The sequence below is a fragment of the Haemorhous mexicanus genome, chromosome 3 (genome assembly GCF_027477595.1).
Source record: "Haemorhous mexicanus isolate bHaeMex1 chromosome 3, bHaeMex1.pri, whole genome shotgun sequence".
NCBI classification, from domain to species: Eukaryota; Metazoa; Chordata; class Aves; order Passeriformes; family Fringillidae; genus Haemorhous; species Haemorhous mexicanus.
The window spans coordinates 20150306-20174694 of record NC_082343.1 but is presented as its reverse complement, the minus strand read 5'-3'; the positions used below and the strand labels follow the sequence as shown (position 1 = coordinate 20174694).

At 41.2% G+C, this 24389-nt stretch overlaps 1 protein-coding gene and 1 long non-coding RNA gene across 5 annotated transcripts in view; one reads left to right on the top strand and one right to left on the bottom strand.

Annotated features, from left to right (window-relative positions):
• Positions 1-1712: 1712 nt before the first annotated feature.
• On the bottom strand, positions 1713-5165 carry LOC132324655 (uncharacterized). The gene is made up of 2 exons (XR_009485696.1): positions 4767-5165; positions 1713-2876 (listed from the first exon to the last, which is right to left on the bottom strand). It is a non-coding gene; the product is annotated as an uncharacterized LOC132324655 (long non-coding RNA).
• Positions 5166-5354: 189 nt separating this feature from the next.
• The window catches only part of MARK1 (microtubule affinity regulating kinase 1), a 55711-nt gene continuing 36676 nt past the window's right edge, over positions 5355-24389 (top strand). Inside the window, exon 1 of one of the 4 annotated variants that reach the window (XR_009485695.1) lies at positions 5355-5687. Coding sequence is in view for 2 of the 4 variants with exons in the window: in XM_059841002.1 (XP_059696985.1) it covers positions 5637-5687 (51 nt within the window). In the remaining 2 variants the exon portion in view is untranslated. The remainder of the gene's footprint in view (positions 5688-24389) is intronic. The other 3 variants (XR_009485694.1, XM_059841002.1, XM_059841003.1) reach the window with 3 other exon arrangements.

Here is a 24389-nt window from a genome sequence, read left to right as displayed (position 1 = left end):
GTACCACATGACCAAGTCATTTTAAGCCTATAAAGTGGTAGAGTGACTCAATAAAAAATGAAACCTAGTACACTCAACAAGGTATTTTAACCAAATAAGGTATTACAAAAATAAGTAAAAAAAAATACTCACACAGAGAAACATACGCAGACAAGCTAAATGCTGTAGTCAGGGGTTTAGCTCAAATATTTCTCTTCTTGGTCACCTTAAAATGGGCAGAGGAAAAACTTCAGACTGACCCCATGCTCCCTGAGAATTACATAGAGTCTTTGCCACAGAGACCTTCCTTTTTACAGAATCATTGGATCAACTCAAAACAAATCCTGCAGTTGTCCCTGGATCAAAAGCTGTTCTTCCTTGGATCATAATATGCAATACTGCTGCAGGATAGCTCTGCACCTTTCTGCATCAAGGAGTTCTTGCTGTGCTACTGTAGAATACATCTTTAGAAAAATTAGATGCTGACAGGGATAGCAGCTCCATTTAGCACAGAGTTTCTGTTTCCACAGAAACCACACCACAGAAGTCTGCAGAGGGCAGATGTGGAGTGACAACATCTGTGACCACTTAGGTTAATTGCCTTTCCCAACTCTTCCCCCACTTCTGGTCTCTGGTGGCCCTCTGAAGATCAATGGCAGATTACCAGGCATCTTGTTGCAGGCTTTCTGCCATCCTGCCCCATCTCCTGGGCTTATCTAAAGCTGGTTTTAAAACTGTATCCAGAGGCTCCCCAAGGACTGCTTCTAGAGAGTCTGCTGTCTCCTTTTTCCCTGTTTTTCTCTCTGCTCCTGCACAGACCATTTAGACCTTCTTCTCCTCAGATCTACAGCTTACCAACAGTTCAGGAAGCTTCCCAGCTCAAATGTAGAGGTGCATTGTTTTATTCGATAGCTCAGATACAACTATGAAAGGAATAATAAAGATTTAAATTGTTATTTTACTCTTTAACATGCTTTCATAACAAATAAATATTTTCAGATAAAAGGAATGCCAAGATATTGCATATTCATTACAGATACTTCCAACACACTACATGGTTTTCATTATTACTCTCTGATAGTCTTTTCTAAGGATGTTAATGTTTCCCAAAAATGAATAGCAAAAAAGATGTTGTCAGTGCTGATGCATGAAAATTATTCAAGCCTTACCTCCTCTGCCAAGACACTAACCTAAATTCAAGCTATAAAAAAAAAAAAAAGGAAAGAAAAAAAAAAGAAACTTTTTTAAAAAGTAAGTTTGAACTACTAAAAGTCAAAAAATGCTGCAGCAAAAGAAAACAAGGGGTGAAATTCACAGAGATGCCATTGCCCCAGGTTTCATTGTGGTTCTACCTCAGTGCTATGGTGGCTTGCTGGTTTCCTTCTGAAACTCTTCAGATGTGGGAAGAAGTTGGCTGTATGACTGAAGAGGCTGGGGGCATCAAAAGAAAGATGAGATATCAATGCTGAAGGAAACAATCAGAACTAGCTATTTTTAGCTGTGGTTATCAAGAGACAGTACAGAGATCTTTAACATAGTGGGACCAGTTTACAAGACCCTTCTGGTTTTTAAGCCATCAGAGACATACCCAGGGACAGAGCCACTGCCCTTACAAGCCTCTTCAGACCATCAGCAGCCCACATGTCTAAGAGGCAATTCTCTCTTCTCTGGAGTAGATTTTCTGATACCATTTTAGAGGCCTTGGGTATGTGCAAGAAATTTCTGCAACAACAAAGCTGTACTGTGATTTTATTATGCTTCTCCGAGACGTCCAGGCTAATCAGTGACAAATGCTGCTTTTATTTAGCGCTTTCATATAGAAAAGTTCTTACATGGATATTCTTAGGGCAGTTCTTTGTAATGGCATTGAAACAATAAAAAACTTCAGTCACCAAGAAAAAGTGAAGATACGAACTTAACTACAAAATTTCAGTACAACTGACCTTGAGACAAATTCTGGCCTGTTAAATGTATTTAAACATTTTGGGGAGGTTTTTTTGCACATACATGATAAGAGTATTCCCAAAAGGTATGGCTTACTATTAACAAAAACCCACCTCATTCGTGTTCAGGTTTAAAGTATTAGGACAAATTATAAGTTACTTAACTTTCCACTAAGATTGTACTTCCTAATGATTCTTATAGCAAAATCTGAATCTTCAATGTAACTATTAACATATTTACAAAGTCTACATATATTCAGCGTACATGTCATTTTTTTCCAGTGTCCCTCATGAAAGTACACAATCTATGGAGCCCTGTACCTGTAGTTTGTAATAACCTCAGGATTCCTTAATGCTATTGCATCCTTACTGCATGCAGCTGGAGATACTTTACTCTTTCACATTTACCAGGTCTTTAATTTAGTTTTTCACACTACAGTAGATGTCCTGGTGTAATGAAAAGCAATAAAGAACATGATTTTGCTCTGTTTTATTCACATCTCAGTGGTCACCTGTTACCATGTTATTTCTGAACCTCCCACCCTTTTGCTGTTGAGAACTGAATTTGAAAATTGTAGGAAAAGGTTTCATTCAAGCCAATGTCTGAAATCACTACTACAGTAGTGGATGGGATTTGGGTCCTAGTAAGATGGTGGAATATCCATGTTTTCAGTGCTGAAATTGAAGTCACTCACTAAATATACATCATTCCTGCTGGGCACTAAGCAGGACTTCATGCCACTTGAAGCAGCAATAAGTTTTGGCATATTTTAGTTGCAGGTCTCAGACAGTTTGAAGTTTTCTCCTTTCAGGCTATTTTTGTGCTCAGCCCAGTGCCTTTCTTCTGCTTTGTCTCTTTAGAGAGTGACTGAGTTATGACAGGACTATCTCTGTCGTCACCTTCTCTTCCATGCAGCTCTTCAGTCATTGTCCCATCTGGGGGAAACATGAAGCCTGCAGTAGTAACACAACAAAATTAAATAGGGCTATTAAATGAATGACTGACCTTGGTAACATGAAAGAAGATGACAACAGTAACAACCATGGCCAAAACAACTGCAAAGCAGATCTTCAGATAACAAGAATTACTACATTATTACACTTTTAATTTCTGATTAAATTTTCCTATGAAATACTGACCAAAGCTTATTCAAATTGTAAGGCAGGAGGTCTCTCTAAGCTTTGCCTTAGTTAGTGGTGCCATTAAACACATTTAGAAGACATTGGAGCTTACACTTCTTTCTTCCCTGACCACAGGGGCATACACAAATCCATACCAGGATGGGTTTGCATCCGTGGGAGTTTTGACCAAGTAAGGATTGCAGAGTCAGGCCCCACACAGAGCCCTAGACATAGTCTTGTTCTTACTTGGAATAAAAGTGAGTGCATTTTGATGAACTAAGCAACTAAACTGGGTTAATATCCAGTTTGTCAACAAACTTGTTTTGGCATGCCAGCTAGACCATGGCTGCTTACCTTGAATAAACCCAATTGTGGATTATTTCGTTCCCAGTAAAATGAAGGACCCTAAAATTTCCTTTGCAGTTGGTAGCTCCAGCTATGTGAGGAGACAGCTAGGAATTCACAGAAGCCCTTGCCAGGGTTTGGGAGGCTTTGGTCGGAGGATGAGTTGGAAACCTCTATCATTTCCAGACTGACAAATCATGCATGCTCAGAGCAACACAATGCTGAACGTGCAAAAGGCAAGTCCAGTTACACTGCTCCTACAACATGGGGATGTTCTCTGCCTGTGCCTGCATCAGCTGTTTTCCCAAATACGTGGAAAACTCCACTGTGGACTGACCAGTGCTGAGGAGCTGGGGGTACCTCTTGAATGACACCATAATTAATATAGCCAGAATTAAACATACACAACTAGTGTGTTGACCTATACACACAGATGCATATATATGTGTTATTTTTAAGTAATGTATAACAGTCAGTGCTCTTTCATGAGCACATAAGAGCTTCCTGAAGAACACAACTCATGAAGTGCCTTCCCAAATGTTTTCCTAAGAAAGGTTTTCCAGAACAAGGATTGTGTTTACAGAATTTACAAAATGTTTACAGCCTCAGCTACACAAATTTGTCAAAATATTGCAAGGGAACTTCAGACCCACTATTTTGCTTCTGGTGTAGGGGAAGTTGGAGGGTTTCTTGCAATTTTTTTGCAGATTGTTTTTAGAATTTGATGAAGGGTTTGGCTGGTTTTCCAGCAAAAGCTGCTGTTGTGTAAACATTAGTAACTTCTCAAAGACAAAAATGAGTGCATGGTTCTAGTTTTAAGCACATGAGGTCACTGGTTAAGCATTCGAGGACTGTTAGCTGGTCGGGTATGAGTGGAGGGATGTGCTGCATGGTCTTGTTGATCTCATTTCAGCTTCAAGTGGATAAAGGAGGCTGGTGGGCTGGCTGAGGCGCACAAATAAAAGGCTTGATTTACACAGATGCTCTGACGCTGACACAGGGTTTTACAAGCCTCCAGAGAATGCATGAATTGCAGACTTGAAGCTGTGCTAGAGGCAGAAGGGCTGCCCCACTGCCCTTCCTCATACTCCTGGTTACCAGAGACAAAGGAGAATCAAGGAGGGACAGCTGCTGGCAATCCACTAGCGGCCCCAGCACCCCAAGGTCTCCGTCCCACAGTCCACACAAAGGGGGCTGGGGCTCCCCACGCCAGGGACTCGGCGAGCCGCACTGGCTCGCTCTCTCTTGGAGGCCTCTCCATCCTGCCAGGCTGACGGACACGCCCGGTCCCCTGGCAGGCCCTGACTCCTGAGCACTGCCGACACGCCCTCCCCCCGGCGGAGCATCACACCTGTCCCACAGAAGCACAGGCCTTACCGAGTTGGAAGGGACCGACAAGGACCACCGAGTCCCATTCCTGGCTCTGCACACGACAGTCCTAAGAACCACACAATGTGCCTGAAAGTGCTGTCCTAAAGCTTTTTAACTCTCTCAGGCTGGTGCTGTGACCACTTCCCTGGGGAGCCCGTTCCAGCGCCCAACCACCTCCGGGCGATGAACCGTTTCCTGATATCCAACATAAACCTCCCCTGACTGAGCTCCAGGCCATTCTCTCGGATCCTGTCACTGGTCACCACAAAGAGATCGGTCCTGCCTCTTCTTAACTATGAGATCCCACTTCACTTCAGCCCCGAGCCCAGGGCGCGCTCCCGCCCGGCCCCCACCCAGGCTGGGCCGGTGACGGAGCCGCGGCCACCCCGGCGCTGCCGCCACAGCAGCGCCCGCCCTCGCTTTCCGCGCCCGCCCGTACCGCCCGGCGCTTCCTGCGGCGGGGCCGGCAGGGCGGGGGCGGGCAGGGGGAGGAGGCGGAGAGGGAGGAGGGGGAGGAGGGGAGAAGCGGAGAAGTGGGGAGGGTAGCGAGGCGGAGTTGCTACCGCCGCCGGATGCTGCGAGGAGGCGCCGCGGCTCCCCTGCGCTGCCGGTCGCTCACCTGAGCGGGCAGGAGGGCGGGGGAGGAGGAGGAGGAGCTGGCGGCCGAGCTGTGCGGAGCCCAGCGGCGGCGAGGCGGGCGGAGGGGCAGCCAAGCGGTCGGGCGAGGCGATGGCACGGGGTGCGTAGCGGGCAGAAGGCCCCGCGTCCCGCCGTTTGCGCCCGGCTGCCGGCGAGGGTGGCCGGCGGGCTCTGCCGAGGCCTAGGAGCGGCCTTTCCCCTCGGAGCGCCGGGCGCGGTTCCACCGCGGCCCGCACGATGTCCACCCGCACGCCGCTGCCCACCGTCAATGAGCGGGACACGGAGAACGTGAGTGTCGCTCCGGGATCCACCTCCCTCCCTGTCGCCCTCCGCCTCTCTCCGGTACCCGGTGGTGGCCCGGGCCTTCGTGCCGCCCAGGCCGAGTGCCCCAGGGGCGGGCGGGCCGCGGCCGTGCCGAGCGCCGGGCCGGCACCGCCGCCTGCCCGCGCCCCAGGTTTCTCCATGCGGCGCTGCCGGGGCGGGTCCGGCCCGCTGCGCTCCACATCGAACTAGCCCGCCCGCGGCGCCGGGCCTCCCGCGGGGAGCCCTCCAACAACCCCTTCCAGCACTGTTGGGCCGGGCCGGGCCGGGCCGGGCCGGGCTGGGCTGCGCTGCCCTTATATGTCCTCGGCTGTCGGCGCACACGGGTTGCTGGCTGCGGGCCCTCGCCGGCGAGAGGCCTGTAGCCCCTGCGGGCGGCAGCCGTGGTGCCCCGCCTTAGGGCGGCCCCCACACACGGCACCTCCGCGTCTGCCTTGGGATATCCACTTGTGGGCTGTCTGACAGCCTGGTATTTGGCCTTGTCCTTACCTTTTGGGGTTCAGCGGCACTTGCTCTTTGTTCGATTTGCATCTCCAAGACGGTCTCTGGTGTTGTTGTATCCCTTCCTCTGCTTTGCTTTGTGTTGCCTCTAAGAGAGGCTGTAGTCCTCTCCTTGGTTCTTCTCGAGTTCGTTGTAGCTTCCTTTGTGCTCAGTTTAAGTATTTTTGCGGTCCTCTCTGCTCTGCCCGGACTCGATGGAGTGGTGTTCTCTTATGTAGCGGTCTTTCATAGAAAATAATCAGTCTTGGCTATGATGGACGGTGTACCTGAGGAATGCTGGACCATGTCTGGTCCTGTCCATTGGTGGTGATTATTTACATAGGTGGTAGTGTGGGAGTTGGGAAATTTTCCTCTTGGGTGAGGGGACCAATGTTAAAAGCACTGTTGTTTGCAATATGTGTACTTAGTTGCCTTTGGGGGGGTGGCAGAAAGGAGGGGGAAAAGGAGTCATAAGAAATATAACACATGCAGTCATACCCACCTTCTATTTGTGTGGAAAGTGATTTGTAAGAAACGAAGGAGATGGCCTAGTGGGCTGAAATGGGTTGAAGAAGATGCTTGTTTTTAGTGCATCAGTCTATTCTGTAGATATTCTGGCTAGTAGCAGGAGCTCCTGAGGTTTGTTTCTGTACAAGCCTAAGCAGTAGTGCCTCCTGAATAGGTTACTGACTGATATGAAATGAAAAGTGAATGTAAGAAGATGATTTGGAAGACAAAGGTAATAGAAAGAGATAATATAGCTAGAGAAGTGAAACCCCAGTGTGGTGAATTATTATAATGAGATTTTAGTATCAGTCACTCTGTGGAAGTTTAATTGATACAGCAATATCAGACTTATTACTAGTTAAAGCAAATAGATGTGTTTGGTCTGTCCTTACTCTTCATGGACTCGTGAGTTCTGCATTACTGTAAGAACAAAAGCAAGTGCTTGGGATGAAAATTTTGATTTAATTACATTAATAAGTCCAGGTTTGTGTGATTCATGTTATTCACGAGTCTCTATTTCAAATGTATATAGGAATATAGATGGGAGACAGATGACAGGAAAGGATAAGAAGTATTTATGTATATATCTGGTAATACAGTCCATAAGATTTACACAAGGCAAATGGAAATATTTTCAAATATCATCATCTTTTATGGAATGAAAACTTCAAAGTGTCGGTCGTTAATTTAGAAAATATTATGCTACTCATGAACACTCAGTTTTGAAACCTAAGAAATATTAAGTGTTAGGTTTTTATTTTTGTAATTTCAGAGAGTGCATTGGGTATCTGAAACACCTAGGTTTGTACAGGGTATCAGAATACTTAAAATTGCACATTTGCTTCGAAAACCTTGGTATAAGTCTGAAACTTTATACTAATGAGTACAATCTTCTAGCCAGATAAGTGCCAAAGATCTGTGCAGTTGTAAGTTCCCAAATCTGCACAGTTACTCCAATGCTGTCATTAGTGAGCGTCCACAGGATTTTGGAGCAGAGACCTTGAGCTCTGCCTGTTGGGCAGCCCTGGGAGCTGTCCTGGCCACCCGTGGTGTCTGTTACGTCAGACCTTTGGCTAAAGTGACAAATGTAGGATGGCGGAGGAGTAGGTGGTCCATTGCTGACTTCCTGATCAGCAGCATTCCTTGATTTAAAATGGATTCTGTGAATGTGAGGCTCTTAAATTACTTTTAATGTGCTTCCTTCTGCTAATAAACTCTAGTGGACTGGGGAACTGTTTATGCTGGGGGCTCGTCATGGACAAAGTCGAAGTAGTAAGCTCTCCGTAACTGAGGTGGTGAGAAGTTGTAAGTAAAAGGAGAAGTAATTGCGAAGAGTGAGGAATTAAGGAGCTGGTAAAGAAGTCCATCTTTGTAGTGCATATTTCCAGTTCTCTGGTATGTATATTAGCAAAGTTCTCCTGAGCAGCTCATGGTGATTTTCAGGTGAGGCTCTTTTCTTTCGCCTGATGCTCATGGCCATCTCGCAGTTTTGCTCCATTGTATGACTCCCAAGGGGCAGACTGGAGCTCTGTGTTGGGAGAGAGCTGATTGATGCTTCTGAGTACAACCCTGTATATGTGTACAGCTGTGATCTGCGCATGGGGTGAGGTTGTTGCATGAAATCATGGGGAGCTACCCTGCCACCACCACCCCCTGTCTCTTGGCAGCTGCTTTCAGTACTTTGAAAGAGAAAATAAATAAAATTTTAATGTGTGCTTTTCTCAGTGAGTGTGCAAGCATTTGTGTTATCATTTGAAAAAAGAAATTATAATATTTGGAATAGCACCTATCATAAGAATATAAATTCTTTGAGGAATTACAGGAGTTCCTGGAAGGATGGGTGAAAAACTTGCTTGTTTCCATAATGCCTTTTGGCTCTTGTCCCACAATGCCCTTTGAAAATATTTCAGAAGAGATAAGATCAGGCAGCATATTACTTTATCAAGTCTTAATCAGAAAGCTGGAGTGAAAGGACAGACAACAGGTAGAGGGAGCCAGGGCCTGGGAAGCATCAGTGTGTATGTAACTGATAGGTCTGCCCTGTGGAGCTTTTCTTTGCCTTTTTTGCTATTCCTGACATCTCCTAGTGCTATGCTTAGTTTCCCTAGCATATGTCTGAAAATATTTTTCACTGGACATGTTATTTCTTGTTCATGAAAGCTGTGTTTAAGGAAGCAAATTAGATTATGATTATCAAACACTTATTCTTACTAAATTTATTTGGAATCTTGGGGAAATTAATGGGTGAAGGGCAGTACTGTATTTTCATGTCTATTACTGGATTAATTTTTTCAAGTGAGGGGTAAGAGCAGTATTCAAAATAATAATTTTCCCTGTGTTTTGATTTTGTACACATAACTATTTACAGCCTCTTCTTGATACACTACCTGTCACAGTCTACAAAAAAATGTATCACTGCGTTCAAACAATTGCACTTGGAGTTAGTTTGGGTGAACTGAGATTCCCGTCTCTGCTGTTGATGGATAAAGAGGACAGGAATCAAAAGTTTTGAGCTAGAGTATTTCTTCTGTTTTCAATTAGTTGGTATTGAGGAAAGAGGGGCTTTTATGTTTTTACCTTCATAATATGTTGCCTTATATTGTGTCATGTAATTGAGGAACAGTTTTCCTGAATCAAGGCAATAGAGAAGAAAGACATAGGTAATGTATTCTCTTAGATGTTTTTGGGGAGCTCTGTGTAAGAAAAGACTCAGAGATTCAACAGTTGGCTCTATACTACTTGCTGTACAGTACTTTCAGTTAATAAGAATGAGCATGCTGAAAGTAGTTTGCTTTTTCTGACATAAGGACCTCTCAGTCTGGCATAAGAATACTTTTTTTTTCTCCTATAGTAGATGTAATTCAATCTTTTGAAGGCATTACTATTATGTGTGAAGGTATTGCTGTTTACTTGTGCAGTGGTTTCACCTATCTAGCTAAGTTTTAAGGTATTTTTTTGTTTTGTACTTTTCAATTTCCTCGAAGTTGTTTAATTCTTCTGGCGCAATCTGGCATGTTTACAGTGGAAGAAGAAATGAACAAGGCAGGAGTGCTGGATGATAACTCTGGCCAGAGTCAGGAGGAATGTGGGAATTGTGGTTTGTCTTACCTAGCCAGTGCTGTGTGAGAACGATTGACATGTCATGGCAGGGGAAGTTTTAAGAAGGATAAACCAGTGACATATGACCATGTGATTTTCTTCATTATCATACAAATAATTATAACTTTGACACATTCACACCCATTTGTGGGTTAGCTACCGGACTGCGACAACTCAGATGCCAGCTCAGGTGGGTGTGGTTAAGATGCCCTTCTGACCGGGGAGCCTACGAGACAGCTGCAATTTAAAGAGGGAAGAAGTTGAATAGAGCAGGAGATAAAAGGATAGAACGAAATGGTCACGTTGGGATGATAATGATTATACCATGTTTAATTTCTTTCTGGGTTTTTTTTTTCCTTTCTGGATTTGCTTTTGCACAATAAGAACACATGGTTTTGATTTGGACAGAGGGGGTGTGGGAGAAAGTATCTGACAAGAATTCTTTCCTTCAGTGCCTTAAGCAGAAGAATGGCCTAATTTCCAAGCCTTGTGGGTTCAAGAGTACAGCTGTATCTTTCTTATCCACTGGAGATGGACTTGAGCAAAGTGAAGAATGCCTGAGTTTTTTCCATGCTCGTTTGTTTTCCTTGATCATAAATACACCATTAGGTTCTATGTTTGTTGAAACAGTAAGAAGAGAGTATGTGCTTCTAATCTTGTTTTGAAGGTTCGTATTTTCTCTATGCAGATTTTCTCTTGTTGTTGTTACTTTGCTTCACATATGGATTGAGCTCCTATATTGTGGGGGGAAAACATATGCTGAGCTAGAGCGCTATGCATGGAGAGAGCAAGGTTCATTTTGAAGTTAACCTTCTGTGTGGATCAGAGAGTATAATGGGACAGGCAATACACATGGTTCTTTCATTTTCTTTATGTAAAGAGGAATATTTTGGTACAAAGCACTGGAAATGTTCATGATTCAGTGTTCTTTTTAAGCATGGTGAATGAGTGTACAGTGTTAAGGTTCAGAAAGAGTTAATGCAGTTTGCTTGTAGTACTTGTTTCATTTCATACTTCATGGGGTTTTGAGGTTCATAGGTAAACATAAAGTTTGATTGTTTGTGGTTGATGTTCTGAAAACTGTACTTACATGGTCAGTGGACTTAAAACACTGAACTAGAACAAGGAGAATATGTTCTAGGAAAACTGACCAGTGGGGTCTTTTCCATTGTATATTTCTGATCCTATAGACTTACTGTTCATATTAGGAGAGATTTAAATGGTTTTTTTATCTCAGCATTTTAAATATTTCAATCATCAGTAAAGGCAGAATTTTTTTCCCCATGATACCTAATTACATTTGCAAACTAATGTTTTTGCTATAAATGTCTTAAGTTTCTACCATGACAATTGCTGTTGCTCACCAGAGGAATCTCCTGCCAGCTTTCAATTGTTATCAGTAGTTTAAACACAGAAAAAAATAGTCACTAAATTTTTAAGTGCAGATACTGTGATTTCTCTAAAATTATATTCTCAATCAGTGATTTGTAGTTGTACTCATGGAGTTTTTCTTGTTCTCAGAATTTAGATAGTACAGTCAGGTCTGTCTTATTGATGCTTGAGAGAACTTTAAACAGTGTTCCAGTAGAGCAGATTCATTAACAAACTATCCTGTAAGGACATGATTTTACAATTAATGTGGAGCTAGAAAACTATAGTTCAACTGAAGCCCTAAGACAGGTTTCTTACAGATTGGCTTACTCACAGTTTGAGAGTTTGAGCAAACATTTCATATGTTGCAATATCGGAGAGAAAGCGTTTTATTATTTCTTTTCAGATTTTATCTTTTAGTAACTTCAGCCTGTTCTTTATTTTAAAATACATGTTTACAATCTGTGCTGCCCTCCAGGTTAAACATACTACTTATAAGCCACTGCAGACAGTGACAAGTTTCAAGTTCAGCTTATTTATGTTGTGGTCATGACGCCATCTATTTTTTTTGTTGTTGTTGTTGGAAACACAATGCTTGCTTTTTGTGGTTGGGTTTGTTGTTGTGTTTTTTTAATCTTTCTGGAATTTCAGAATAGGCAAAAAATTTTTGTTAGTATTTCACAATTTTTTCTGGGTCTTGGTTCTTGAATGTTTACTCTTCTCTAGACAGTGCTAATTTAGGAAGAAATGTTTTCCACATTTGACTGTTTGTGAAAACAGCCATGAAAACAGGAAAGTTTCATCAAAACATTCACATTGTTCAGTGTAATGAATATAATGCAACTCCATCTGAGTTTTAATAAGAAGCTCCTTCTCCACATCCGCTACCAGGCCTGGTTAATTATTAACATTTCTCTATTTCTTTCACCTTGTCAATTAGCTTTTCTTCAGTGTGTTCTCCATGCTCAGTGCTAAACCGAGCTTTAAATTGGGCCAGTTTTATTTCACATAAGAATGAATCATCTTTGTTTTTCTGTGAATAACTTAGTAAAGTAGCAAAATCAAAGGCTTGTTGAGGTCTCAAGGTCAGTTTGAGACTTCATAGCTGTATGTGATGATTCAGCTTAGATTGTTTTGGTGAGCATCCTAGTGAATGTAAGGTTAAAAATTCCAAGATGATAAGATGGTCCTTGTTTTTTAAAGTACATTTCCCTGTGTCTGTTTCAACTTTTATTTCCTAAGTACTGACCAGTCATGCTGTAGCTATTGTAGGAAAACACTTGAAGGCAAGAACATTGGAAACCACACTCTGTGCTTGTCATAATCCTGCTTCTTTTTGATCTAAGATGACAGTTGAAAAAAAAAGTTTATTTGGTTGGTTTTGGTGGTGGGGTTTGGTTTGTTGGGGGGGTTTTGTTTTGGGTTTTTTTTAACATAAGCATATTTTTCAGGGATTTCTTTTTGTATGCTTTCAAAGAAACAGCAACTTCTGCTGGGAGACATATATTCACAGCTGTAGGAGGGTGCTTGCACAGTTAAATTCAGCCGGGCTGCAGTTAACCTTAAAAGCAGTGAACCAGACATGCTCATGGAACGCTTCCACAGCTTAGTGTCTAATGATTGGTCAATAGTTGTATTTATGTGAAACCCAAAAGCATGCGTTTATTTGGCATCTTTGTAGAGTGAAAGATCATTATGTTATTCTACAATTCTCCATCATATCAGGACAGCTGATGAACAGTCACTTCACATTGCTTAAATCCTTGTGGAAAGTAGGCTGTCTTGCTGGAGTGAATGTGTTTGTGGGTTTTCAAGTCTCCTGTTTCGCTGTTGCATATGGTTTCAGGAAAAAGTAAATTTCCTTTTTTTGTCATACTGTTCCTATGCTTGTGGGACACCTTAGGTATAGGCTGTGATGTCAAAATGAAAAGTGGTCTGTGCTCCTCTTGTTTGGTTGGCATGAATGTACCTTACAATTAAGATGACTTTTGTAGAGAACTCTTCATGGCTGTTAAAGATTTAAGTGCTCGGTACCAATGGCTTCTGTCCATTTGTGTGTTAACTATTTCAGTTAGCAATGTTTTATGAAAGTCTATGATTGTTACAGAGACCTAAATATAAAATACAGCAACACAATCTGTTGTGAAGATAAGGGTTCTTTTTCTTCACATTTGCCTTCTTCAGAAAGAGGACTCTTACAGTAAGCTTTAGCCAGAGTAATTGTTTATATTTCCAAGTTGTATACCCAACCTAAAAGAGCATTGAATGGCCACACACTGATATGTGTATCACAGCCATAATGATTTCTGAGGTAAGGGTTGTTGCACATAATGGAGTTTTACTGAGGTCACAATGAATCAGGTTTGTGACTTTGGGGCAGCCTCTGCCTTGTTCACTGTGACACTACTGATGTGCTGGGAAGAGGCAGAATAATTATCCCGGTTTTTGTTTAAACACCTCTAGAATTCACAAAAGTAGCAGAATTTTAATGAAAGCAGAGAATGATGTCCAAACTTAATATGTATTTCAAGTGATCAAACATAAGCAATTTTGTCCAGCTGAGTTGCAGAATGGTATTTTAAACATACACGGTTGTGATATATTGAATAATAAGACAGAACTTTACTTCACCTCTGATGAAAGCACTTGTGTAGAACATCAGTGTTCATGTAGCTGAACATACAGAGTTATTGGATAGCCCATGGCAGTCTTGCAAAAGCAGATAATGATAATATTACTGGTGACAAAGTCTAATTGCTTTTGTATTATAAAGTAAAGTAGTGCATGATAACTTTTAAAATTTTAAGCAGACACAGAATTAGGCAAGGTTGTTAGAGAGAAGTGATATCTTTATTTCGACAGATGTGGTTGAAGAAAGTAGATAAGATTTGGATAGTAGCAGGGCTTGCTGGAAAGGCTCTTGCCTAAGGTGAGACTTGTGGTAAAACCTGTAGTGCCTCTACTGTGCTTCTGTAGGAGGCCCACACCTTACTCATGGTGCAGTAAAACACACATGTCCTTGTAAGCAGAAACTCAGCCTCAGTCACTGGGGTAGAGTACTATTTTAGACTCTCCTGGAAAGTTTCCTCCTGGAATCCTCCCTTCCCCACTGTTGGTTCTTATCTTTTTCATCCTAACTCAATGCTTAAGAAGAAAGTAATAAAAAAATAAAGTAAAACATCTTTTGCTTGTCTTCAAGCAGTCCTTTTTTTTTTAGAAAGGAAAAGGCTGTTTATTTTTAATCTTAAGGTTGTCACATAGATAATTTCTCTTATTTAGTCTCTAAAAAATGTAACCAATTTAATTTTAAACCTGGTGCTAGTCTGTAACTTGCCATCACATCAGCTTTATCCTTACATATCTGAAATCTGTCTCTCCAAGATTCTGACTGACTCGGTTGATTAATATGCTGGCCAATAAATCCCTGCAATTTGCTATAATCTCACATTCTGGCTCCCCCTCACCCCCCTTGTTTTCTCCCCAATTTTGTTTACTAACGTGCTTTTGTGCTGGAGCTTGGCATACTCATTGCCAGCTTCCTTATGCTTTTCACTCTTTCTGGGACCTTTTCCAGTTTTGCTCATTTAATGACATAAGCAAACCCAATACAAAGCTTTATAAAAGCCATATAGTTGTAGTGCCAGTTTATCCTTCAAGTAATACCCTTCTGTAGGAATCCCAAGGAGCATAAGGAGCATTTTAATGTGGGAATAATCTGAATTGTAAAGCTAAAGGGAGAGAGAAAATTTTTTGCTGTTGGTGGACTGGGAAGACCTGTTTCTGTGTTGGGGCCTCTTTCAAATATTAGCAAAAATGATTATTACAACATGAAATATTCATCAGTTAGGCTATATTTTCCTCATTCCACCTTTCCTTCCCTCCACCCTGGTCAGGTAACTGGGCTGGGCTTGCTTCTCTCAGGTAACAGCAGAGAGTAACCAAAGCTTCATAGTGATTACTTAGACAGGACATAGAATTTTATCATGTTCTCCTAGAGATTATCTCCCTGCACTCAGATATGTGAGGAATTTTTAATGGGTGAGAGTTGCAGAGCTGGAGAAGGGGAGGGTAGGGTATACTGCAGGCCTGTAGCAGCAGTGTAAATTACTCGTGCTTAAACGGTAAATATCTGAAATTCCTTTTGAGAGTGCATGCTTGGCTTCAGTCATATGTAAGTATCTTTCTACTTCTTAGATGTTTGTCTTCACTTAAGTAGAGGCATAGCTCAGAAATTCAGAGAATCTTTTGTGTTAAGAGGAGTCTTGTTTTTGCCATGGAAATTACCTTAGTCTGTGAAATGCTACATTGAGCTCTTAGAGAGGATATGGTTGTTTTCCACATATGGATTACATGTGTAATGTATTTACTCATATCTTGTTCCAGATAAAATTATTGATTCAAGGTAATATAATTCTTTAAAGCATTTGAGGGTTTATTTTATAATTTTTTCCAACAGTAATCTGATTTTCTTCCCTCTGCCATTATAGTAGGGATAGTCTACAGGTGGGTAAAAAAAAATAAATCAAAGAATGCCTTTACTTGTTGGAGGACTAAAATAGTATTTTTTCCTCAAGATCAGACTCCCGAAGGAATAGCATTTTTAATAATTCAATGCAATGAAATGAATAAAGAAAATATTAATAATACTGTTCTGAGTAGTCTTTAGCAGACATACCTATGTGTAATAGCTTTTCAAACTTGTTTTTCTTAATTTGACAAAGACTGGCTGCTTTTTAGACTTCTTTCTTCCACTGATAGTCGTAAGATGCACATGAGCAAAGAAAATTTATGAAAGCCTTTCATGGTGTAACTCTTGCTCCATCTGCTGCAAAGTCCAGTGAAATCTTATCCTCAAACCTGGTGTGAGCAATGAGGGTTGAGCTAATATAGATGCTGGAATTAGTCAGTGGAAGACATTATTATTATCAGAGAATGTGTGCCTCCAGCAGTGTTTGTAGTTAGGCTAAGGGAAATCTAATCCCACAGCCTATGCAAAGTAGACTGATAAAATTGCATTTAAAGGTCCTTTTTAGGAAAGATATTCTTGTTCATCCAGTGATTGAAGTATGCCCAAGTATAGTGTTCATATAAAAGTCAAGTTTGATATTTCTGAAATACTACAAGATAACATTATTATTGCTGCTGCTATTACCACTGTCGTTATTGTTAGTTTTTTATGTGACCTTTTGTAAAACTTTGTATTTTGGTATTGTGTACAAGCCTTTTCTCTGTTACTCATTCAATTAATTTCCTAGTGGTGTGTAGCATTAAGTTTCAATAGAATTGTTTTCAAGTGAGAGGCGTCAAGCCTTCTGGAGTGGTGTAGAACAGACAAAGTGGACTCCTCTAGCCATCTGTTTGTTTTCATCATATTCAGGAAATAATTTCTAACCTGAAGAAGCTGAATTAAATACAGCACTTGAGTATTCGATTGGAGTTAGGATCAAGTGAAGTGTTAATGGTGTATCAGCCATTTTCCTAATATTGACTTGATTTAATAGAAGATTAAACTCAGCAAGTGACAGACAGAGGAAAAGAAGAAAGCAGACTGAGGACTGTCAAGTTTATTGCCTGTGGTTATACACAGACATATATCTATATATTGGAGTTAGGGTAGGAAGACATCTGGAGGTATACTTTTCTCCAAAACTATGCCTGATTTCAGGTCATTGTTGGGTCGTAGGATGGCAGTAGAAAATGAGTAGATTCTTTAACTCTTTGTTAAAGAAATATTTAAAATAAATATTTAAAATAAAAAAAATTTAACACAATAGTTGTCATCCCCAGAGGTTGGGAGTATTCTAGTTAGTTTGGTAAATAGAGTTCCCAGCGAGCCTGTGATAATTCAGGGATTGCAATGCTGCATAAAGGGATATGTGATCATCTCTTCTACCGTGCTGTGGCTTTTCTCATCTTTTAAGAGGCAAGGATTCTAGCACAGTGGGTGGGAAAAGGACCTTTGGCGCATTGGTGGTGGAAGAGAGAGCAAAACGTTGCTGGTGGCTCATCCTAAGACCTTAAAAAATTCAGTTGTGTCCATTTGAAATCTGCTTAGAGATTATTTTCCTTTAAGGTTTGGGGACAAATTCCCGGTTCCAGTAGGGAGGTTGATATAATCCCTGTCACCTGTGACATTGCCCTCAGGTCCCCATGATTTCTCTGCTTTTATGACTTTGGTACTGAATCAAATTAGTTCCTCTTTTAATATGAGACAGCATCTGATTTGGTAAGGCACTTAAGCTGGGGATTTCTAGGCATGCTCCTCTAATATTATTCAAACTGTTTTGATGTCCAGCTAGGGACAGAATTGAGAGCTGGCCCTGCTAATGGTGGGCTTGGTGGCTGCTGTTGCTGCTACTGGTAATTTGATGTCTCACCATTTAGATGAAGGAGTCTGAAAGGCCCTGCAGGCTGGGCTTCTGTGTAAAGCCCATAGCTGGGGGTCTGGGGTTCCTCACCCACAGATTGTCAAGGACTCTAGAGGAGGTCATACATCTTTTTTCTTACTGTTGGATTGGCTGCTTATTTTAATGACTGTATTCATTATGAATACATACTAGATTTGTTCAAACCTCTAATCACAGATTATTTGGCTTGTTTTATTAAGATTTACCTATGTATATGTGTGTACATTATTTCTTCATCATTTTCCCAACTTGTTATTTTATTGGTCTGGGTAAATGCAGCATCTACTGGTTTTAATATTTTCTTTGCATCCTGTGTTGTTTTTTTTTTTTTTCTTTTACTTCCTTAGCCAAATTATGTTACATGGTCTGTTAAATTTGTTTTGATCATTTTTTTCCTTGTGCTTGGTTTTTACATCTCAGTTACACTCATGTGTGATTTCTGTCCATGGTTTGAATTCAGCACATCTATGTGCTGTATGTGTGTGGTTATCAGTATTCATTATCTACTGTATCACCGCGTCTTTCAGTGTAAAACAGCTAAAGAAATGTGTTCTTTTTTTCCTAGCTCTATTACATACTTTGCAAAATCTTAGAGAAATGTTGCTGCTGTTTCCTCTTTTCCGTATATCAATTTAGCTTCTTAGTTGCATGTATTTCTGGGATGCTACATTGCAGTAGTTTGTGATCATGAATAATTGAAGCCCAAAGGTTAAAACAGGGTGGTTGCATGAGTTTAGGAGCAAGGGGCTCTGTGGATATGTAGTCTGAGCTCTGTGAGAAACACACTCTTTGATCATAAGATAGGTCCAAGGGCCAGATGCTGTTTGGACAGCTTAAAGTTAAGCATAAATCTGTGCAAGGCTGGAAATATATTTGCTAAATTGAAATGTGGTATAGCATTATCCATATGAAGGTAAATAATTACTACTGCTCAACTGAGGACATTTTATTTGATCTGTTAATTAACACTTAAGTGAAAAACAAGGTAGAGAGCACTCAGCGAAAGAGACTTCATTTTGCTGTTTGTTTTGAGTTCACCATGTCCCAGCCAGTTGACTTGGATACATTGTCATAATCTTGCTCTGCTGTAAAACACAGTTGGTCTTCTGAACTTAGCATAAACTAAGTTTAGTGGCGTCCTTATAACTTTATCTGCATCTCCCGCCATCAGGTCATGCTCTGCTAGCCTCTTCTCAGGAGACAAAACCCTTTTAACTGAATGCTGCTTGAGTGCACACTTGCTGTCTATGCCGGTTAAGGTGCTTCCTCCTCTTAGGAAGGTGTTCTGATTTTCCTGTGTGAAAGTAACTGTTACTCCTCAGAGTCAACCTTGTGTTTATGAAAAAAAAAAAAGTCTGCAGAATGCTGGGTCTGATGAGATTCTGGCTTAAATATGAAAACTGTATGTCCTTGACAGATGAGGTCCATTAGACCCTCTGCAGGTCAGTCTTCTGAGCCAAGACTTCTTACTGACACCAGAAGTCCTTGGCTGCAGGGTGGTGGACCAGCACATATTATCAAGCCTTGGAGACGGAGAAACTAAACTGGTCTGCTCTAGTGCAAGAAGCCATTAAAGTGCGCTTCAGGTCAGGAAGGATTCCCTGCCCTCCTTTGAAGGGTCTGTGGAAGGGCTTGAGATAGGCCTTGTTAATCTGCTGTAGATCCATGTTTTCTATTCCCCTCTTCTGTCTAGGCAACAAGTTAATTTTGAGAATTACTTCTAGTTACATTTATTTTGCGCATACTGTATTGTATGATGGGAATTGTTAAGATGAGTCTCTGTACTCTTTAGATTAGGCTTCCAAGATCCCTAAAAGAACAACGTCAAGAGAAAATGGGAAAATCATGCTAAGCATTGGGTAACAGCATTTGAAACAAGGCTTGATGTGGTCCTCAGACATTACAGAGTCCTGCATTGCCTGAGACAGTTTCTTTTCTAGGACATGTGTTCATCAATTAGTATGTACTGTTATCAGGTTAGATATTTTAATTGGTCATCTCTTCACTTTTATGAAGCTGGCTTTACTTCAGAAAGTTAATAAGGCCTTGAGGTAAGATAGTCTTCAAAATGAGATGATGATCTGTCTTGATGAATTAGTCATTGGATCTACTGGATGAATCCAGTAATAGGTATATGAAGACTTCAGAAATACTGTCCAGCTTGCTGGAGGAGGAACTTTCTCTTTTGTGTAGCAAAATGTTGGGGTGCTGCTTTGCCACTCATGTCATCCCTAAAGGGGAGCTTCTTGAGCTCACTTTGTGTGTTCTTCTGAGGGTAAACAACAGGAGTAAGCAAGCCTTGTTTATAGGATTGTTTTTGTTGGTTTGGGGCTCTTTGTGTTTTGGGGGATTTTTGTTGTTGTGTTGGTTTTGGTTCTTTTCTGAGTCCTTGTGTGTTTTACTTTGTTGTAGAATTAGAATAAGTATCTCCTAGCTTAAGTTTCACTACTGGTGTCAATTTGCCTTTGGATTATCAAGAAAAGTAGTGTGATCAATTTTCTTTTCCATGTTCCTGTCCTGATAGTGCAGTTCCATGAGAGTTTAACATAGAGCAGATGTGATGCTGTCCTCCCAGTGCTGGGTGTTGCCCTTTGTCCTTGTGCCTGTGCTGCTGCTGGGAAGGTGTCAGGGGGTGCCTGTGGTCTGGGAGCCGGAGGTGACCCTGGCAATAGAGTTGCAACGGTTTCTCTGGCACGGCTGCCTGTTCTGTCCATGTGTCCTGCTGCCCCAGCAGTAGTGAGGTTGTGGGTGTGTGTGTGGGCATGGGAGCGGTGTTGGATCAGCTTCAGTAGCCATCGTGACACATGGGGACTCATCCAGAATTGTTGTAGGTATACTGTGGATAAGGAAAAAATGTCCATTTCATAAACTTTGAGAGGAAGAATGAGTTGCAATTCAGAGCCTGGTCACAATCAGCTGCTGTATCTTTTCCTTCTGTAGGAAAACCTCAGCTGACCCAGAAGGGCACTTGTTTGATCCTGAGTGTCAGACATGCTTCACACTCTAATCTGGTGGCTCTTTTGTGAGTAAACCTTGCCTCCTGCTGCTGTTTCCCTCGCCTGGAGGCAAGCCTCAGGTTTCAGGATTGCAGTCTCTAGATTGTAGAAACAGCCCTTTCCTCTCAGTTTTGAAATTGGATATTAAAGCATTTTCTACTTCTTGAGTCCTGCAAATGCTTGAGGAGCTCCATGTGTTTGACATGATCCTGAATTGTAGGTTGTTTCATATCTTCCTTCTTTTGCCTTTCATCTGGCTGATTGAAAAATGACCTGGCTGCATCATTTATAAGTGCAATAAAAACTCCTGCCAGTTTCCTTTGCCGGAAGTTTTGCTTTCTGGGTATGTTCCTGTTCTTGTTTGGTTGGTTCAGTTAACAACCAACATTTGCATTTAGTTTTCTTTTTGTTTCACAGGGGATTTTTGAGCAAACTGTGAGTGCTGTGGCATTCAGAATCAGTAGTGCCCTGTAGCTGCCTGTGCCTCCAAGTGCTGGCAGGATGTCCTGGGAGAGATGTGAATGCTCACTGGGAGCTCTGTGCTGACAGGTTTGAAGATCTCATGAAATAAGTCAAAAAAGACTGGCATGTTAAACTGTTCACCTCCTGAGGAAAGAGCAGTGGCTGGCAAGAAAGTTGAGAGAACTCTTGTCTGTGAAGGGCTGTGTTTAGATGTGTCCAGGAGGCTGCAGGAATAGTTTTGCTCTTCCTTCCTGTAAGTGCTTTCCTTCAAAAAACAGTTTTGTTTTAGGTTTCATGGATGAGGGACATTTGGCATTTTATTTTGACAAGATAGGAAGTGTTTTACTCTTTTGCTTGATAGGGCAGGTGGTAGTTTTTAGTACTGAACTAAATAACAAAAATGAGTAAACAAGAGGATTTTATAAAAACTTTTATCTTTTTTTTTTCCCCCTCATGATGGTTCCACTTGTGGTTTACTGCAGCAGCTTTTAGCTGGCTTGTCTCAGTTTTCATGGGGCTACAGGGAGGGTTTCATTTTATCCTAGCAATTAATGGAGATGATATGGCCTGGCTGTCCTGAATTAGCCCTGGAAAATCTTGTTTGTGTGTTTGGGATGAGTCAGGAAGGAAAGTGCCAGGTTGAAATAACTGTGCCAATTCTGAGTGAAATGGAACAAAGACAGGAAGGTCCTGTTCTGCTGCACCTGCACGCCTGGCCAGGCTGAGGGCTTCAGGCCCAGGGAGAGGAGGAAACATGTAAGCTGAGTTCAGGTTACAAGACCTGATTTCATGCTGTGGAGTTGTTTGTTTTTCTGAAATGCTTTGACTGTCATCTTGGGGATGGACCAGCACATTTCTAAGGTTTTTTATCTATCAAATAAAAAGGATCTGTAAATCCATGTGATAATGATCTCCACCCTTCCATATGATGTTACTACAGTGTTTAAAAAAAATGGGAATCAGCATACTGTATCATGCACTGGATTAATACAGGTTGGTGTAACCACATGAAAATGAGAATTAGTATGAACTTCTGAAACTCCTATTAGCTGTGTCTGTTTCTGCACTGGTAGATCATGGGATGTTTTCTTTCCTGGATTGCTTCAGGTATGGAGCTGTAAACATTGCATCCTGTGTAGCTTGAGATGAGGAAAACAATTCTGTCTCAAAGTTGTCAAACTTATTTCTGTGTGTTTCACATATGTTGAGCACTTAAAAGACAAACAGACAAACAAAAAAAAACCCAAACAAACAAAAAAAAAAAAACTTCCATGGCACTTAGATACTATAGTAACAAGCACAGATTAAGATTTACTCAATGCTCAGCATAAATTTACCTGTCACTCGTGTACATGTCTGCTTTTGGGAAGGGAACAGTATTTGTCTATTGGCATTGGGGTATTTTATTTCACCTTGTAGTAGAAATGTTTTCCTGTTACCATTGAAATTGTTTTTGTGAGGTACACAATAGTACAACTGGGAAGAAAAAGAAAGTATAGTTTGGAGTTATTAAAGTTTTATAAAATGCTTTTCAGAGTTGCAGCATCAATTAATGAAATGTTTGTGTATGCTTGACTCAGGCCAGCTTCAAATTTTTTTATCTTATAGCTGATAGACTCAAGCTATTCTAGAAAATCATGTCTGGCATTTTTACATATTATGTAAGTGATCAAAAGAGAAGGATGCACATGCTGGATTGTTTTCTCGCACTTTTGGAAAGCGTGCATAAGCAGGCACAGGAGATGGGTACATTCTACATTTTATCACAGTTTTGTCTGATTCTCTTCTTTGTCTGCCGTGCACTGATCTTGGTATCTGATATGAAAACTCTAAGTACTTCTTTCCTCACTGCCATTGTTGCTTTGGTTTTTCTGAGCTTAGTCCTGCATGTTCCCCTCTTTCAGTGGGGAACGTTGGTTGCTTTGCATTTTGGTGGGTTTTTTTTAATAGGAAAGTTTTTATCATTTGTTCACAATCTAGTATGCATTTAATTGCACTTAAGAAATTAAAAAAATCATGTGTACGTACATTCAGTCTTTTAAACTGGCCCTTCCAAAGCACTTCTTCACATGTCTGAGAAGAAATATTAGATAGTGCTCTATTAGAGCAGAGGTGCTTTAGGAATTGTAGTATGATGTGATAGATATATGTGGCAGGAGTAAGGTGTGGTTTTGTGCAGATGTGAGGCTTACCTGGAAGAGGGGGAATCCCCTTTTTCTTCTGCCCCTAACTGGGGGATCAGGTACTATAATCGTGTGCAGTTTGCATCATACCTGTACCACCTGCATGCTCTTGACACATGATGCAGAACAAGCTCATCTGAGCATCTCTGATGGTTTCTACTTTGAGGTTCACCAAGAGCTTCCAAGAAATTGGACTCTTTCAGTTCAGTTTGATGCTTCAGCAAAAATCTTTGTTGAGGTGGCTTGCTATAAGCTTCTAGGTCCTAAGGACTAGTGACAGAGGGCAACATGACAGCAGCTGGACATCCAGGACAGTATTTCACACCTCTGTCCTCTTTCCATTCCTGGCTTTGTATTTTAAGAAACATTTAATTTTAATGTGTTTATTTCTGGAGACTTTATTTTATACTGACATAAACTGAATATATCAGGATTCATGTTTATATTGTACTAGAAAAGGAATGTTTCCCCCTACAATATACATATATTAAGAGCAAAACTGTTGCAGATCAGAGCTTATTTAGAAGACTCTTCTCAACCCTTCAGATACCCTCTGTCTGGGCTAGCTATTTTGAAAAATATTTGCATATTTGAAAAATATGACAGCTGTTATAAATGCTCATGTGTATGGCACATGCTTGGAAATGGTAGGAGTTATGAATATAAAAATTGGCTGCAAGATACTCATGTCCAGGACAGGATAGAAAATACTGAGTGAGAAAAGTGTGATAATTTGCATTTTGTAGAACTGCATGTGCTGACTTTACTTGCATGGGCTGGCTCTACCAAGGAATTTACCTTGTGATAAATCAAGATGGGGAAAATTCAGGACTAAGAGGCTTGTTTAATCAAGTGAGGTGTGTTTGTAGGCAGATTGATGTGTGGAAATTATCCTCTTACTATGAAGGACGATAGAGGCCTTCAGTGTTGTTAGATTGAGAAAGATTTTGTGGATTGGTGACTGGAATGGTTTGGGGGAATTTATAAGACCAAGCTGTAGCCGCACTTAATAGGTGATGTTGTAAGTTTGATTACCGTGTACAATCCCTGAGAGTACTATTTCAGTGGCTGGTAAGTGGCTAAAGGATACTGAATATGTAAAGTAGTGAATCCCCTACATTGTACCTACTTGGTGGGGTTAGTTCTTCTGCACTTTCTTAAAGA